General features: G+C 37.1%; 2 protein-coding genes across 3 annotated transcripts in view; one reads left to right on the top strand and one right to left on the bottom strand.

The window, feature by feature from the left end:
• The first annotated feature begins 814 nt into the window (after positions 1 to 814).
• LOC112521101 (ribosome biogenesis protein BMS1 homolog) lies at positions 815 to 12386 on the top strand. 2 transcript variants are annotated; one of them, XM_025129777.1, is made up of 18 exons: positions 815 to 1015; positions 1529 to 1675; positions 1882 to 1972; positions 2056 to 2174; positions 2676 to 2866; positions 2984 to 3194; positions 4376 to 4613; positions 4977 to 5407; positions 6395 to 6500; positions 6785 to 6975; positions 7119 to 7460; positions 7624 to 7719; positions 7789 to 8007; positions 8394 to 8633; positions 10683 to 10892; positions 11044 to 11313; positions 11589 to 11777; positions 11986 to 12386. In XM_025129777.1, the coding sequence occupies exons 1-18, from the start codon at positions 899 to 901 to the stop codon at positions 12139 to 12141; spliced, it is 3564 nt and encodes a 1187-aa protein (XP_024985545.1). In that variant the 5' UTR covers positions 815 to 898; the 3' UTR covers positions 12142 to 12386. The 2 variants fall into 2 exon arrangements, with proteins under 2 accessions (XP_024985545.1, XP_024985547.1); XM_025129779.1 differs by having other exon boundaries at positions 6401 to 6500.
• An 868-nt stretch (positions 12387 to 13254) lies between these two features.
• LOC112520997 (THO complex subunit 4A-like) overlaps positions 13255 to 17574 on the bottom strand; it is a 17351-nt gene continuing 13031 nt past the window's right edge. The window contains exons 3-6 of the mRNA XM_025129619.1: positions 17315 to 17506; positions 14864 to 14932; positions 14595 to 14785; positions 13255 to 13686 (exon numbers count right to left, since the gene is read on the bottom strand). Coding sequence (XP_024985387.1) covers positions 13446 to 13686; positions 14595 to 14785; positions 14864 to 14932; positions 17315 to 17506 — 693 coding nt within the window. The 3' untranslated portion in view covers positions 13255 to 13445. The remainder of the gene's footprint in view (positions 13687 to 14594; positions 14786 to 14863; positions 14933 to 17314; positions 17507 to 17574) is intronic.

Consider the following 17574-nt stretch of genomic DNA (forward strand, 5'->3'; position numbering starts at 1 on the left):
AAAATAAACAACATAAGAAAAAAAGAGTAGTATTTGAAAAAGGGCAAATTGCATGAAAAAGTAATGTACTTTAATTTGATTCATATTTTTAGGCAACGTACTTACATTTTTGTACCTAAGATGTAAAGTTTTAAACATTGAAGTACTCGGGTAACTGGTTGAAGCATTAACCGATTACCATACTGATGTGCTATCCAACTCAGTATTATTTGCTGACATGGATATTTAAATCTAAAATTAGTTTTTATGTATAAGTTATTTTATAGTATCCGGTTAATGTTGCAACCGATTACCCGAGTATTTAAAAGTTTAAAACTTTACATTTTAGGTACCAAAATAAAGGTTTTGAAAATATCTTATCTAAATTAAGAATCAAGTTAAAATACGTTATTTTTTCATGTAATTTGCCATTGAAAAGATATAATATGTTATTTAGGGACTGTTATGTATTTTGGGCTAAGTTTGGTGCAAATTAACACTTTGAATTTTGGGCTCCAAAGTTGGGTCCTTTTTCTTAATCTTTCTAGAACGTTGCTTAAGCCATTTTGTTAACTTTAATTAAAAAATTAAAATTTTTAATTAATAAAAAAATAACTAAAAAATGAATTTGATTGAAAAGGTCGACTATTTTGGAACAATTTCCATTTGAAGTACGGTGACATTGAAACCCCAAATGGACCACAGGTACATGGACTAATTTGTAATTTAGTAATATTACAAGGGTGCGAAGTGAAACATATTTTACCCCTTTTAACCCAAAATTTGGGCCTCTTTTGTAATTTCATATTTTGCAAGGGCGGTTGGAGGTCCTCGCCGCCGCAAAAGCCTTAAACCCTCCATCGACCTCTGCTAACCCCTGACGCAGCCATCAACGTCCGTATTCTCACACACACGGAGCATGGAGCGACCTCAGAAGTCTCACAGGTCTCGTCAATCTGGTCCTTCCGCCAAGAAGAAATCTGATACTGATAAGAAGAAACGCGACCTCACCGAAGAGAAGAAGCAAAACCCTAAGGTTTTCGAAAAAAATATCAACTTGTTGGTTGTTTCATGATTTATAGCATTCTTTATTGTCCATTATCGATCTTGCTCGTATTTGACACAACTTTTTAACGCTTCTTATGTTGGTGAAATTATACCAAATTTGAAGTTGAGAGTAGCTCGTGTTACATTCCTGAAGTTCGAACTGTTGCTCTGTTTTTTGGAAAGAGTATAGTATATGTTATCATAGCGGTGTTGAATTTCAAAGAAGTTTTTAGTACTTAGCTGTTTTCATCCATTCGTAGTATCCATGGTTGTAAATTATCGATGTCGTAGCAATGTAGCACCAACTATAGCAATTACGATTGAGGTTTATATCCATTTTTAAAATTTTGAATGTAACCCTGGTTACATCTACAAATGTCGCAAGGCTTACTCTATTTCTGGAAAGGAAGGAGTTATATGTAGAAGATGTGATTGTAATGATAGTCAAATTTTGATACCATCAGTTTTAGAATCATGACAAAACCTTTGAAATGTTATGTAGGCATTTGCCTTCAATTCGACAGTGAAAGCTAAGCGCCTACAGTCACGTGCTTCGGAGAAAGAGCAGCGTCGTCTCCACATCCCTACCATTGATCGTACTACAGGAGAACCTGCTCCTTATGTTATTGTTGTGCACGGGCCACCTCAGGTTCTCATCAAACTTAATTTATGATCAATTGGATTTAATTCAAATTAAACACCATGGGTGATTTTTTGGGGAGTTCTAATCATGATAGTAATACTGATCGTTGTGTTCTGAGGTGTCAACATGTTAATAGGTCTATTTGGAGTTGTATAATGTGGAAACTTCAACTTTTTCTTAGGATTAACTGCAGTTGTGACTTTGCATGTTAGGTTGGAAAGTCTCTACTTATAAAATCTCTTGTTAAGCACTACACCAAGCATAATATACCAGATGTACGAGGTCCACTTACCATCGTATCAGGTATGTATATTAGAAATTTTAAATGCAATAGGTTCTAATGGTATTCATGAAGTTTGAGACATATCTCTTTTGTTTCATGTTAGGTAAGCAAAGGCGGCTACAATTTGTGGAATGCCCAAATGATATCAATGGTATGATTGATGCCGCAAAATTTGCTGACCTGGCACTGCTGCTTATTGACGGGAGCTATGGTTTTGAAATGGTGGGTTTTCGTTGTTTATGCGTCTGTATGTTTAGTATTTCACATTGTTAAGAATTGATGACATACAGTCAACTTTTGAAATGAAAAGAACTTCAAAGTGCATCATTTTTATACATGATAAACGAGCACTTGGGAACTTGTCTCAATGCATGCTTTTATGTACTTCCAACCATGATAAACGTGGTATAGGTAATGGATGGTCATAAGAGATGCAATATGAGTCCATATCACAAGAACAAGCTTGCATTGTTTATCAACATTTACCATTCAATGCTAATAAAATGCAAGTATGCAACTGCACCTTAGTAAGTCACTTAGTGCCTGTACCCTTTATGTTAATTTTGTTTTTGAGAATTTGATAGAGGACTTGATGCTTTTGCTCTAGTATTCAATTACTTTCTTTCTATAGTTCCTTTTACATGATTTTCCAAAACTCTCCATGGTGACATGCACATGTGCATTTAATGTGTAACTGTAAATTAATATGGAATTCTTTTGCAGGAAACATTTGAGTTCCTTAACATTTTGCAAGTTCATGGATTCCCCAAGGTTATGGGTGTTCTTACACACCTTGATAAGTTCAAGGATGTTAAGAAACTCAAAAAGACGAAGCAGCGGCTTAAGCATCGGTTCTGGACTGAGATATATGATGGGGCCAAATTATTCTATTTATCTGGTCTTATTCATGGAAAGTGAGTGGCTTAGTGCTTATGTATTTAGTCTATTCTTTCATTTAACACTTAAATATAATTGGCTAAGTATCATGAGTTGATACACAGTGAGGTGATATTATTTTCATTGGCAAACAGGTATGTCAAACGTGAGATTCATAATCTTGCAAGGTTCATTTCTGTTATGAAGTTTCATCCTCTGTCTTGGCGAACCACTCATCCTTACATCCTGGTCGACCGTCTCGAAGATGTCACAGCCCCAGATAAAGTGTCCACGAATAAGAAGTGTGATAGGAACGTGACGTTGTATGGTTATTTGCGTGGTTGCAACATGAAAAGAGGAACCAAGGCATGCATTTTTACCCTTGCCCTTTCATCACTGCTATGCGTATTTTTTGTGTGAATACGTTGGACTGTCTTTTGCAAGTCAAAGTTATAAGTTTGTGTCTTACATTCTGTTTTGCATTGTTACCTTTTCTGTAACAAGATCTGTCAGTCATGTGTTCTATTATGCATAACATTATTACATAGAGTGTGAGATTGGTTTGGAACAAGTACATGACTAAAAGTGGTATGTAAAATGAACATGATCTATTGGGCAAAACCCATGGGACATTGATGTAAGAACATCTTCCATATGTAATTATTTGACATTAGGGGGCTAGTGAGGCATATGTTAAATGGGAAAGAAGAAATTACATGATCAGGGGAGGGATCATAATTGAGATTATCCTGTTAATGAGATTCCAGAAACATATTTGAAGGTGCACATTGATTTGCTAGAGAAGTCTGATAGGAATTGGACAGAAATATTAATAATGACAGAAAATTGAACAAACAAATAGTAAACGAAGTTAACGGACAAGATAACAACCTATATTTGAGAGATAGGATAGCTCTCCTAGATATCCGGATACTTTCGAGCGGTAGACCAGCTCTGCTGATGATGCTCACTTAGGCATTCGATCTTTGTAGTCAAAATATTCATGGCCAACACATTGACAGCCACTATTTATGGACCTAGATGAAAATATCAAACTACCCTTCACAATTAATTCAGGCATAACAAAGTCATGATAGTAAGAGTAGTTTCATGAGCTCTAGGTGGACAAAGCTTTCATGTCTATCACATATGATGGTATACATCCCCCGTCCATGATCCTAATAGCTTTTGCCTTTATGCTTTTTTTCATGGCATTGCATAAAATATCGCTTTTGGTTGGGTAACTTTTGTTGCATCTATCCTATTTTGCCTTTCAAAGAGCTTTTCTTAAGCATTCAAACTAGTTAATGTAAAAATTCATGTGCTCGTCTTTGTGTGTGTTCTTGCTAGAAATATCTTTTCTTTATATTGCAAGTTGTTGGTCTCTTTTCATGGTCTTATGCGTCCACCTACACTCGAGTATGTAACATTCATTCATTTCAAATATAGATCTTTTTATATCTAAATACCCTGTTATCGTCTTGTTAAGTTTTTTTTTTATGTAAGGATCCAAATACACCACTTTCTAATCCACTGCTCGTACTCAGGTGCATATTGCTGGCGTCGGAGATTATAATGTAGCTGGTGTAACAGGGCTAGCTGATCCTTGCCCTTTACCTTCTGCTGCAAAAAAGAAGGGGTTACGTGACAAAGAGAAGCTGTTTTATGCACCTATGTCTGGAGTGGGGGATCTTTTATATGATAAGGATGCTGTTTACATAAATATTAATGATCACTTTGTGCAGTTCTCTAAAGTTGGTGATGAAGATGACAATGCACGAAAAGGTTAATACCTTAGTATTTTTATGAAGTTTGCTGCATGATGTAAAATAACTGATAGCTCTTTATCAAAATTTTGAGACCATCCATCTTCTTTGATTTCTGAAGGAAGATGGTCGCATAAAAACAGAGGATATTTTTCCGCAAAGGGGGCCAAGTAATTTATATTAAGCATCATCACTTGGATTAATCTTCTTTTACTATCTTCTGTAGTTTCAGTAGTGAAAGACATGGCGGATTTTCAATTATATATTTTACATTGCTCTTTCTTTCAGAAGGTCCATTATCATATGATTCTGATGTAGGCTAATGTCCACGGCAGGAGGCTGATATTGGTATAGCATGAACTGATGTGATCTTGTTTCACAGGAGCGGAGAGGGATGTAGGCGAGGTTCTTGTAAAATCACTTCAAAACACACAATATTCAGTTGATGAGAAGTTGAATAAAAGTTTTATCAACTTTTTCAGTCAAACAAGTAACAATCCAGGAAAAGTTATGAATGGTGATGAACAAGACGATGAAGATCATGTAAAACATAAGAACTCCATAGAACCTATGGAGGAACCTGATACTGTTGGTTCTGATGAGGATAGTGATGGTGAAGATGTAGATGACTTGGAAGAAGCTAAAAACCCTCATGAAAATTCAACTACAAAAACTTTTGGTGACAGCCCTGAACTAAAAGATAATCAGCAGGAACGTGCACGAAATAACATTGAGGAAGAAGTTGAGTTCCATAAGGGAAGAATGAGGAGAAAAGCAGTCTTTGGAAATGAAAGCAAGCTTGATGATCAAGAGGTAACACTGTACCAGTTTGAGTAAATGCGTTTGTTGTTGTCATAATTATATTATTTTACTTTCTCCTGGGGATTTCCAATTGCAACCGTGGAAGTTGGTTCCAAGTGCTCATTGCTATTTAGTTTATATGTTGCATGAATCTTGGTGGTTGCTGTTTTGCTATGCTTAAGTTCTTAGAAATCTGGAATGGTCCTGCATAGTTGAGTATTGATAATGCTTTAGGTTGTATGCAATTCACATGTAATCAGTGTTCTAAAAGACATCAAGTAGATTCAAGCCAATGTGCAACCTTCTACTGCTTAAAGTAAGTGGACCCCTGAGCACGTCAGTTTTAATATATTTTATATGAACTTCCCTATATAGTGCACTAATTTTTCCCAGTCCTTTCGAAGGACGAGGCTGCATATGCATTTTTCCTGGTTGAGATGGAAAGGATATCATATCCACTCTTAGTCCAGCTTTTAAAGATGAACAAACTACAAAAATTCAAGTCTATATAATACATTTAGTTAAGGATTTATCATTGTTATTTACTGCTACTACTACTACAGTACTACTGCTTCTTTCTCTGTTGTGTGTGGGTTAGTTGGTACAGCTTTTGTTTCTGTAGGGATTGAAAGCATTGCATCATTTCTCTTTTGTGCTTGTGTTTTTGGATTATTATATTCTGTGTTCTAGATTGACACTATGTAAGATTTAGTCGGTGGTTTCTCTTTAGCTTGTGATATTTTTCTATTTTGTTTAGAATTTTTTATAGAAGGTTATCTCAAATTTGGTGCTCTCGTTAACCATTATGATGGTTTTCTCCAATGGTACTTCTCAAATCGATGTTGAGAGGGGGAATAAATTAAACATGTGGTTTTCAATCTCCAAGCTGTCATTATACTTTTGGACCTTGTATCTGCTGCCAACTGGGAGCTGGAAATTTTGTCCACCTTGTTTATGTAGAAATATTTTTACGACTTTTCTCATGGAAGTTGTGCATAGTTGCAGGCCACTGATGATGACGAGGAAGTAGAAGACGATAATTCAGATGAAGAATCATCTTCGTATTCAGATTCTTCTGGGGAAGAGGAAGAAGATGATCTAGAAGGTGCACTTCATATTCCAATCTTAACTTACTAGGTGTTCATATCATTACAATATAAAGCAAGCAGTTCTTTTAAGATTCAGGTGATTTTTACTGTAATGGGAGTTGCAAACAGATCTACACATAATAAAGTTAGATAATTAAAGAAGGTTTATCTTCTTTGCATTCCCTCCAGTGACTTGGAAAATATGCAATTGTTGAAGATTGTGGTTGGTTGGAGATTTATCTCTTTGCTGTTGGTTTCTCTGAAATTTTTAGTTGATATCATTTGCTGTTGCTTATGGCAGAGAATGTGGGAAATGCTTCCAAATGGAAAGAATCATTAGTTGAGAGGACAATATCAAGGCAGAACATGAATCTTATGCAACTTGTGTATGGGCAGTCTGAATCCAAACCAAATGCTTCTCTTCGTGAAGACAGTGATGCAGAGGAAAGTGACGATGAAGAATTTTTCAAGCCCAAAGGTGAAGAAAACAAGGTTTGGCCTACTCATGCTGCTCATTCATCATACTTGCTTCATAGTTTGCATATTATTTCAAATAAGAAAACTAGCTTTTGAATTAGTACATGATGTCTAGAATTGACTTGATCTGTTTTTACCTGTTCACTTATTTGTTCCAGAAATTAAGGCAAGGCTTGGAGGGAGATCAAGTGAATACCGAAGATAGCTCAAAATTCACCAACTACGCTAGCGTAAGGGACTGGAAAGATGGAGAAACAGTTGAAAGCATCCGTGATCGTTTTGTAACCGGAGATTGGTCAAAGGCTGCTCGGAGAGGCAAAGCCACCGAGGTGGACAGTGAGAATGATGATGATGGTCCTGTATTTGGTGAGTTCGAAGACTTGGAAACCGGCGAGAAGCATGAAGGTGATCAAACAGGCGAAGCTAATGAGGAGCCTGACTCTGCTGCTGAAGAGCGGAGGCTTAAAAAGCTAGCTCTTCGTGCAAAATTTGATGCTCAATATCCTCAAAAATGATTATACTATTGCATTATTTTATTGTCGAGATTTCCACATTGTTATTCGCCTATCATCTTCTGTTATCATCATCACATAGTTGTTTGCTTTTTTTACTGGTAGAGATTCTTGTTTGGCATATGTTTTGTGTCCTTGATTCCTATATACGTATAATGGGTCTGAATCACCTGACGAAGCTGATGACAACAGCCACAAAGGCAAGGATAACAATGGCCAAGCTAATGAAGGTGGTTTTCTCGACAAGGTAATATTATGTCATTAGATAATCGTCATTGAAATATTACTTGCTTTTATTCATAGTTGGTTCCTGCAGTTGAGGGAGGAAGCTGAACTTCAAAGGCAAAGGAATATAGCTGAACTCACCGATCTGGATGAGGCCACACGGGTAGACATAGAAGGTTACAGAACAGGAACTTACCTTCGATTGGAGATTCATGATGTTCCTTATGAATTGATCGAACATTTTGATCCCTGCCATCCTATTCTTGTTGGTGGAATCGGCTTCACAGAGGAAAACGTTGGGTATATGCAGGTTAGGAAAAATGTAGAAGGTTATTTGTTTTCCGCATTACTAGTATTGGTTTGAATTCTAAGACACTGTCTCAATTGTTAAAAATTAGGGCAACTTTGTGCGACCTTTTCCTGCCCTCCCCCTTGTTTGTTCTGTTTGAAAATTTGGTTAATTGATATGTTGGTGTGTTTTTTTGAAGTATATAATATTTATATACGACAAATGCTCATGCACACTTGGGTGATATGTTCATATGTTTTGAGTTAGAAAATTGCATCTAGCCTATTGTTTGGGTAGTTACATGCACTTCAGGTTGATTATTGGGTGTTTCTTGTTGATAATCCATGTTATGTGATCTATTGCTCCTATTTCACCTTTTAACATGGTGATGTTTTCATTTCTTCTAGGCAAGGTTTAAGCGTCATAGATGGCACAAAAAGGTTCTGAAGACTAAAGATCCTATAATTGTTTCTATTGGATGGAGGCGCTACCAAACTCTACCTATATATGCCATTGAGGACCTCAATGGGCGTCATCGTATGCTCAAGTATACTCCTGAACACATGCATTGCCTTGCCATGTTTTGGGGCCCGCTTGCACCTCCAAACACTGGGGTTGTGGCTGTGCAGAATTTGTCAAATACTCAGGTTAGCTGGCTTCTTTTTATGATCTATAACATTTATAGTGGCCTATAAGTTCTGGCCACTCATTCTTGGAAAAAAGTTGATTGCATACTTCCTTGGGTTCGTCTTTGTTTTTGTATTTTTTTACATATTAGCTGTTCCTGATTATAAATGCTAAAGGAGTCAAGCTTGCTATTTCTATGTCTAATTGACCAACATTTCTTGTAATCTAGGCAGTTAATGCATGCTATACTCTTGCTCATTAAAGACAATGTAATAATATGATATTATCTATGCACTAGTTTATCATCAAAACTCTACCACCTACGTTCTATGGTTCTCCATCATATGCCCACTCTAGTCTTTATATACTCCCTCCCTGAATGTCCAATAAGTATTGCAGCATTTTCCCTTTACAAATGTCACATGTCAGAAAATGATTTTGGCATAACAATTACAAACTAGTTTTGATTATTCATGGATACAAGTTACCACCAAAGAAAAATTACAAAAAAAAGGTTTTAGACTGGGCACAGCACTTAAGATTGCTTTCTTCATGCCCATTATCACCATACTTGTGCAGATGGTCACCAAAAATGGTCCTCAAGAAACAAAGTTGTAACAGTATTTTATCTCAATCAACTGCACACAACGAAATAATCTGTACTTGTTTACCCAATTACTTGAATTCGATAGTTAGATGAAGGTACATAGGATTGACATTGATGTAAGAGTTTTAGTGAGAAGACAAAGAAGTATAAACCACTCGGGCATCGACCCAACGCCTAATTGATTTTAGGCGATTGAAAATATCATTCTTATGTGTATGATTTACCCCCAGAGGGACTTGAACCCTCGTTGTCTCCGTGAAAGAGAGAAGTCGTTAAACCGCTGAGTAATGTATTGATGACTAGAGACTACTCTATGCTATTATATCGGTCAGAATACGAAATATCGGTCAGGACCGATATTCGATATATCGGTGATATATCGGAAATAGTGGTTAACATAACATTTCTTAGAATTATATATATAATATTCATTAATTAGAGTTTAGAAATATAGTTTCAAAATTAAAACATCACATCATCTAAAGTGTTCAAAAACAAGCTAATCGCAAGCAATAGGTTCGACATCCGAGTCAACATCATCCAATACAAGAAAGAAGAAGACGTTGTGGAGTAAGGAAGCTTCACTGATTTCAGATTCAGACCTAATTTAGCCCAAAAAATTAGGCCCATGGAATAACAAAAGCCCAAAATTTTGAACCTTATAAAATCGGTATATCGGTCCGATTTTTACCTCAAAATATTGCTAAAAAATCGCTAAATAACGCCGATAATATCGGCCCCGATATTTTGACCGATATTTATGGTCCGATTTTTTTTCTAGGAGCGATATCCGATATATCGCCGATATATCGCGATATTAACAGCATAGAGACTACTATTCCGAGTCTCTTGAGAGATAGAATAGTACTTTGCAGGTCCTTTTGAGAAATTTCTTTTTTTACTTCTGGCATCCGACAGTTCTATATCACATCTGTAAAGTTCACAATTTGAAGTATTTTAAAGACTAATGAAATAAGCCCAAACAATATAATCCATAAGCCTGTAATGGGAGTACCCTTGAACTTATGTTCAAACAACATTCTTCAGTCCCAATTGACGAAAGGATACAACCTTCAACTTGTATCCAAATCATAATTGTTCACTTTGTATTTAGGTAATAGCGAACATACATAAAGCACAAGTTTACCCATTAGAGCTCATATGCTTGAATTGTATGCACAAGTGCTCTACAACCCATCCCGGTGTCTGAACATGAGTTACAGCAGCTGGATTTTTTGTCCTTTATTTGATAAAAATCAGTGAGATAAGTTATCATACTGATGGTAATCACAATGCACTGTTTGAAATTTGAAGCTGTGTGGTTACTTCTAACGTGAATGCAATTTTGATGCATGGTCAAACTAGCTTGATTTGCGTTGTCATGTTTTTAGTATTCTTGATGTAATCATTGGTGAGGGCCGGGGTTTTCCTTCGGCATGTGCTAAAAGTGATAGTTTTTCAGGCATCATTTAGAATCACGGCAACTGCAGTTATTCTGGAGTTTAACCATGCTGCAAAAATTGTTAAGAAGATAAAGCTAGTTGGCGAGCCCTGCAAGATTTATAAGAAAACAGCACTTATCAAAAAAATGTTCACTTCTGATCTTGAAGTAGCTAGGTTTGAAGGTGCATCTATTCGTACCGTTAGTGGAATTCGTGGGCAAGTAAAGAAGGTACATTTTCTTCTGTACATGACTATTTTCATTCACATTTTTTTGTCTATATATCGTCCGTATTGTCAACAGCCATAAGTCAAGTATGTGGCACCTGGTTTGGTAAAAATGGATATCAAAAGCTTAAGTTATGATTGTTGAATATGATCAGGCTGGAAAGATAGAGCTTGGTAATAAGCCTAAAAAGAACGGAGGACAACCTGAAGATGGGATAGCTAGGTGTACATTTGAGGATAAAATTTTGATGAGTGATATTGTTTTCCTGCGTGCTTGGACTCAAGTTGACGTCCCGTGCTTTTACAACCCTCTGACAACAGCATTGCAAGCCCGTGGTGAGACGTGGCGTGGAGTGAGAACGGTTGGAGAGTTAAGGAGAGAATATAATCTTCGAGTTCCTGACAACAAAGATTCCCACTACAAGGTAATTTACATTTATCTCTTGGTCACATGATGTATCTAGGGGTAGGTTCATTTAGGTACCGTAAATATTTTGGGTTCATCAGTTATTCACGATGACTAATATTCATGCACATTTTAAGGTTATTTGTCATATATATTCCATGAGAGAGTTGGTTTTCAGATTCTCAAAATATTTATGGTTCTCATTTGAACTTTTCCGTTTGTATGTATTTATGCATACACATTGCATACTCCTTGGAAACTTATAAGCATTTATTTACATGTTCACTCCAACAGCCGATAGAAAGGCCGTTAAAGAAGTTCAACCCTGTTATTGTTCCCAAGTCATTGCAAAGTGCACTTCCGTTCCGCTCGAAACCCAAGGACACCAAGTCAAAGAAAGATGGAAGAGCTGTTGTCGCTGAACCACATGAACGAGATGTTCATAAACTTCTCCAGCATCTGCAACTGATTAGGCATAACAAGGTACGCTTTATGCTCCTCCTAGTCGACAATTTGTCTCTTCGATGTTTCCATTTCTTATGGCTTGTTAAAGGTTTCAAGTTGATTTTATCTGCATTTCTTGCATCAATTTGTCGGTACCCTTTTGCTTTTGGACCAGTGTGTGTAAATAAGAGCAGTTTTTGGGGGTTGAGAACGGCCAATAATTTGATGTTTTTTGGTTGATTTGCAGATGAAGCAGCAGAAACTGAAGAAGCAGGAGAAGAAGAAAAAGCATGACACGGAGAAAGCGAAAGAAGAGGTGGTGAATAAAAAACGTCAGCGAGAAGAAAGGCGAGAGAGGTATCGAACCCAAGACAAGCTACAGAAGAAAATGCGCAGAGACTGAGTTGAGTTACATTTACTTTGAGGTGGGTTGGCATTTTTGTTAGTTGTGTAACAATGTGATAGATGAAAGATGAGATGTTTTTTTTTAATGATAATTTAGCAGGCTAAAAGCTTTGCAAGGAAGTTTATATATGAAATTGTTCCAATTCATCAATCAGCTGGCCTTTTGTATACGTGGGATTTTTAGCCTTTAAAAGAGGATTGGTGTTATGTGACATCATTTGTGGAATTAAATCAAATTAAATATGGGGTGGGCTAAACGTATCCATTGTTAAATGCGTCATCATCGATCAATTTTCTTCTTATATATGTTAACATCAAGATTTATTTTTTACATTTATAATGCGTGACGGTGCATTTAATTGGTAGGTGCTTAGATTTGTCATTTCATAGCCTTCTTTATGTTTCTTTTAGCAAGGTTATTGATTAGGAGCTGTTTACCAATTTTTTATTAAGTTTTGTATGGATAAATTTGTCTGTATGGATAAATGGGTGTTGTTGTTTACCTTTTTTATTTGAACCTACAGTCTAAATAACATAAATGACCGATTTACCCCCCAATATTAATTATTTGAACATCAAAACAAAAAATCATAGAGGATGAAGATGGGGTGTCTCAAATGGGTAGGAGGCGGTGCTTTAAATAAGGGGTTGGGGTGTCATTTTTATGGGTGAATGGGGACAACACCATTTCTATCTGTGCGATTAAGCCATGTTCTGTGCGAATAAGCTAGATAGACCAATAAGCCTAATTAAGCCGCAAGTAAACAATCCAATGTTTACATTTTTTTCATTATACCATGTGGGTTAAGACGTCCCTATATAAATTTATCTATTGGATAGGCAGGAAACCGATGGGTTTCAGGGAGGCAAAAGAGAGGGTGGGATTATTTCTGACATTTATGGTATTAACTTCTTTTTGTGGCTTAATGGAGAAAACTGAGTAGTGCTGGCTGAGCAAATAAGCTGTCCAAACTGTTATAGGTGCAAATAAAATATCCCTATCTTGAGTATGAAGCTCCGAGATTCCCAAATACCGTGCCCGGATTAGCATAAAAACACACGTATCTATATCTATATCTATATGTATATATAGATATATATGTTTCAACTATAACAAACACCAGCATTTTAATGAATAAAACATCTGAAATATTACATGAAAGCCATGAACAGCGTCCCGATAGAGATATAAATAAAATTATCCTTTCTGACATGGTTCTGTAAGCACAAAAAACCCTGGGAAATACAAACAACTCTTGTTCGCCCTTCTTCGTACAAACTTATCTTCATCAAACTTTATCTCTAATCCGTTTGCATTGCTCCGGCATGGTACTTCTCCAAATCTGCATCCAGATCTTCTGCCGACACCTTCCCACCACGTTCCCCACCTCGACCCCTACCCCTGCCTCTGCCGCCACCGCCACCACCACCACCTCCTCCTCCTCCACCTCCACCTCCACCTCCACCTCCACCTCCACCTCCACCTCTCATTGTCCTACCACCACCACCACCACCACCTCTAAGTCTCCCCATAACTCCACCTCTGTTTTGTCATTCAGTAAAAAGACGAAAAAAGCACACGAGTTAGTCATGAATATATTATTAGAAAGAAATATGGAATTATGAAATAGGGAAATGCAGATCAAGTGTGAAACAAAATTCAAAGATGTGCCAGGTAAATCTCGTGTGATCAAAAACCTAAAATACCCCTTGATATGGTAAAGAATGAGAAAACTTGTGGACCACAATCAATCTTTTGTAATAATTCTAATGGCCAAATAAATAAAATTAGAAAGAAACCTTTACAAGAAAGAAAGCGCTGCATTTTCTGGCACGACCCAAAATAGAAACCATTTTTACCTATTTGGGGACCGTCCCAGTCGCAAACTAGTTAGAACACATACTAGGATGAGCTTCTTTTGTGGGGGAGCGTAAAAAGCATTACATTCCTCGGAGTACACATGTACCATCCTTATTTCTTTCAAAAACAACTGGTAAGTACCCTTTTCAATTGAAGATCAACTACAACTGCAATATTTCTATTTCCAGTATCCTACTGACATATAAACTAACAAGTACCATGGAAATAGAATTTATATGTGCTAGACGTGCACATAATACCTGCACGATCTGCAGGTTTAACACCACGGCCTTGATTTTGTACAAATTAATCCCACAGTTTGTGTATTGTCATGGTTCATAATTTTCGTTTCAGCTCATGTTAGAATATAAGTCCAAAAACTCTAGAACCATGTGTCCATGTAAAGGTCAGTCATCAAAATCTCGAACCACTGTTGACTATGGTCTCTTGCAACCATTGTCAACAGTCAACTATTCCTCCGTCCGAATCATAAATAGAAAGTAGATCGTTCAAGTTCCCATGCAGCACACGAGGTATAGATGTATTTTACATTAAGCACATACAGATTACAGCAAGTTTTAAGATAATACCTTCTGGGTGCACCATTTTGGCTTCCATACATCACATTGGCAGCAGAAGGCAAGGCAGCAGCACCATCGTTTCCCATGTTTGTTCCTACCAATTCAATCTTCATAGGTTTTCCATCAAGTTGAACATTATCATACCTTTTGATAGCCAATTCTGCATCTCTACGCCGTGAAAAGACTACTTCTGCCGTTCCCTAAGAAAAACACTTCTCATAACTATGGCAGGCAACAAAATTTCTTGGAAGGATGAGAGTATTCCCAAACTCGAGTACCTTTGATCGTCCACTCCTATCATAGTGTATTGAAGCTCGCTTTATGTCACCAACCTCTGCGAAGAGCTCCTACACAAATCAGAATTTTAAGCACAAATTGTAGCTCTATGGTCATCATGCCATGTTTCATTGCAAGCCAAGAAGGCGAAAACATTTGAGGATAGAGCCTTTGGCCCCAACTGATAAACCAAAACAAAAAAAGAAGAAATAATCATTCTGCTACACTACAACAGAAAACCATCCCGTTTAGATGTAAATCTTGTCCAAATTCAACAGTCAGCATAAACAATGACTGGTTATCCTTAAGCCAGTTGTGAAAATTATTAAAGTAAATATCTATTGCTCAACATTGCAGAATTAAGGGGGGAGCTCAAAATATATAGTGATTGATTAAAAGCAGTCATAACCCCATTTTATGCAATGCATGCTTTTGGTTCGTTTAACAGAAGGGAACAAACGCAGATTACGTCCTACAGTTGACTGGGAATGACTGTTGGTTTATCTCATTGCTATATACTCTCAGCAACTCACTGTTGCTCAGAGACTGGCAGTTCGGGGACAGGTGGGATTTGTCCAGGATAGGAACCGAGCCTGCCAGCCTGGCAAAGCTACCAATATGCTGCTTTCTTGAGAAGAGCACAGTGATCAAAGGGGGCCATGGATGTTGCAGACTTGCAGTTTAAGGGATAGTTCCATTAAAATGAATGTGAAGTACTGAATAAGCAAGAACTCCGGAGAAACTTGGAGATCCTATCTAGATTGACGCTGAATGAAATAGATGTGGTTTGATGTTTGTCCAGTATGAACCACAAGAGCAACATAAGTTATCTTTTTATCACACAGAACTATCTAAGCAGACTATCTAAATCCAATAGTTCTGATTTGTGTTAGGAAGAACTATTTGGCATTCTTTACGTCCCACGATTTTGCACATGAACAAGATAATACTAAAGTGTACCAAGCCGAAATTTATAAGTACAGGGATGCAAAATTTCCATTTTCTGCAAACATAATGCTCCCATATTGCTGAGGACATTTGAAGTATTCAACAGGTTGACATTGCCATGGTAAAACCTATAAAGGTCAAGTTGAATACAGAACTGAAGTTAAAAGAGTTTACAGTAAGGAGATCAGGCAGGCTTTCATAGAGAGCATTCTACTGCTCAGGTAACAATTGGCAAAACAACAAGTTTTCAAGCAAAACACCTCCTAATTACCTCTCAGAACACAACACTATTGATGGAGATCCACATCAGCACCTCCGATCATACTTCACCAACACGGTCATGAACCACTTTCTCACCTTATTATTGCTGTTCAATCATTCAATACCAACCATTCCTTCAGATTCCCATCTTCTGTTGCATGTTATGTCAACTTCAAGCCCTTTATATCATGAAAAAGGAGGCGTGATGTCTATCCTTCCATTCGTCTTCCACTTCTTCGGATTTTTCAGATATGAATGTAAATAGGGGTATATATGAATGCTGATTGTAAGTTGTTGAGGAAGATGGCAGAAAGATAAAGAATTCAAGAAATTGATGATAGTTTTGCAACCTATCAAGTAAGACTAATACCAATTTGTAAGTTCCGGTCCAAAACTTTCCAACTTTTTCTCAGCCGTGTTCCAAAGTGCAACCACAACAGCCCTGTTACTCACAGCTACTTACGGAATGCTAATAATCGGACAAAGGACACCAGTCCGTGCCTAATTTTTTTTTTCTAAAATGCTTAATTCAGTGGCTCATTGCTGACCATAGTGGTAACAAATGCTTAACTCATAGGCGTCCAATTAAAACGACCTTAGCTAATGAAAGTGGTGGGGGACAATATGCCTAGGTGGTCTCCTAAGCAGCCCTAAGAAAGAATATTTAGAACACTTTGGAGCAATCGACAACCATATTAGGCAATAGGGGGATATGTTGCACAGCAAATAACAAAGATTACTTGGATATTTAGCTTCTGTATTCCTTACAAGGTCATCCCACATAAGATGCCTACTTTCCAAATTGAAATATTTTTAACACACTTTACTTATATTCCCTTTTAAGGGACAATTGCTGACTTGCACCACCAAAAATAGACAATGCTGTACTTCAAAGCTTCACTATTATGTGTTCCCATAAACTATTAGTGAGCAAAGCAGAAAGGTCATAAATTTTGTGCAAATACCCAAACCGATCATAAATTGAGACCTATTGAGCATTTAACTAACACCTTCGGCATCTAAACTGCTTGTTCCATTCCAGAGTGTCTACCATTGACCGGTAACACAACACATCTGACCAGCCAAATTCAGTTTGCAATATCACATAGGTACATATACCGTACAAATACATATATATATACACACACACACACACACACGTACATCCAACAACATACAAGCTTTGTAATCATAATTCATTAATTAAGACCCAACATATTCTGAAGTAAATCCTACAAAATTACCTTGATATCCTCATTGGAAACACCATAATCCAAGTTAGTTATGAGGAGTTTTGTGCCCGTCTCTATTCCTGACGATACTCTGTTTGATCTTGCAGGGTGTGCTGTAGCATGACCTTCAAACATGTCGTGTCCCCATGTTGTATCTGGTGCTTCCACCTGTAGGATGTTCGAAACAAAACCACACAAATCAACCTATTTATCGGCGAGTTGATACTTGACACTACTGACTCATGCAAACGGACGCATTTTAGGGGGGGGGG

The sequence above is a fragment of the Cynara cardunculus genome (assembly GCF_001531365.2).
Source record: "Cynara cardunculus var. scolymus isolate 2C chromosome LG 11, CcrdV1, whole genome shotgun sequence".
NCBI classification, from domain to species: domain Eukaryota; kingdom Viridiplantae; phylum Streptophyta; class Magnoliopsida; order Asterales; family Asteraceae; genus Cynara; species Cynara cardunculus.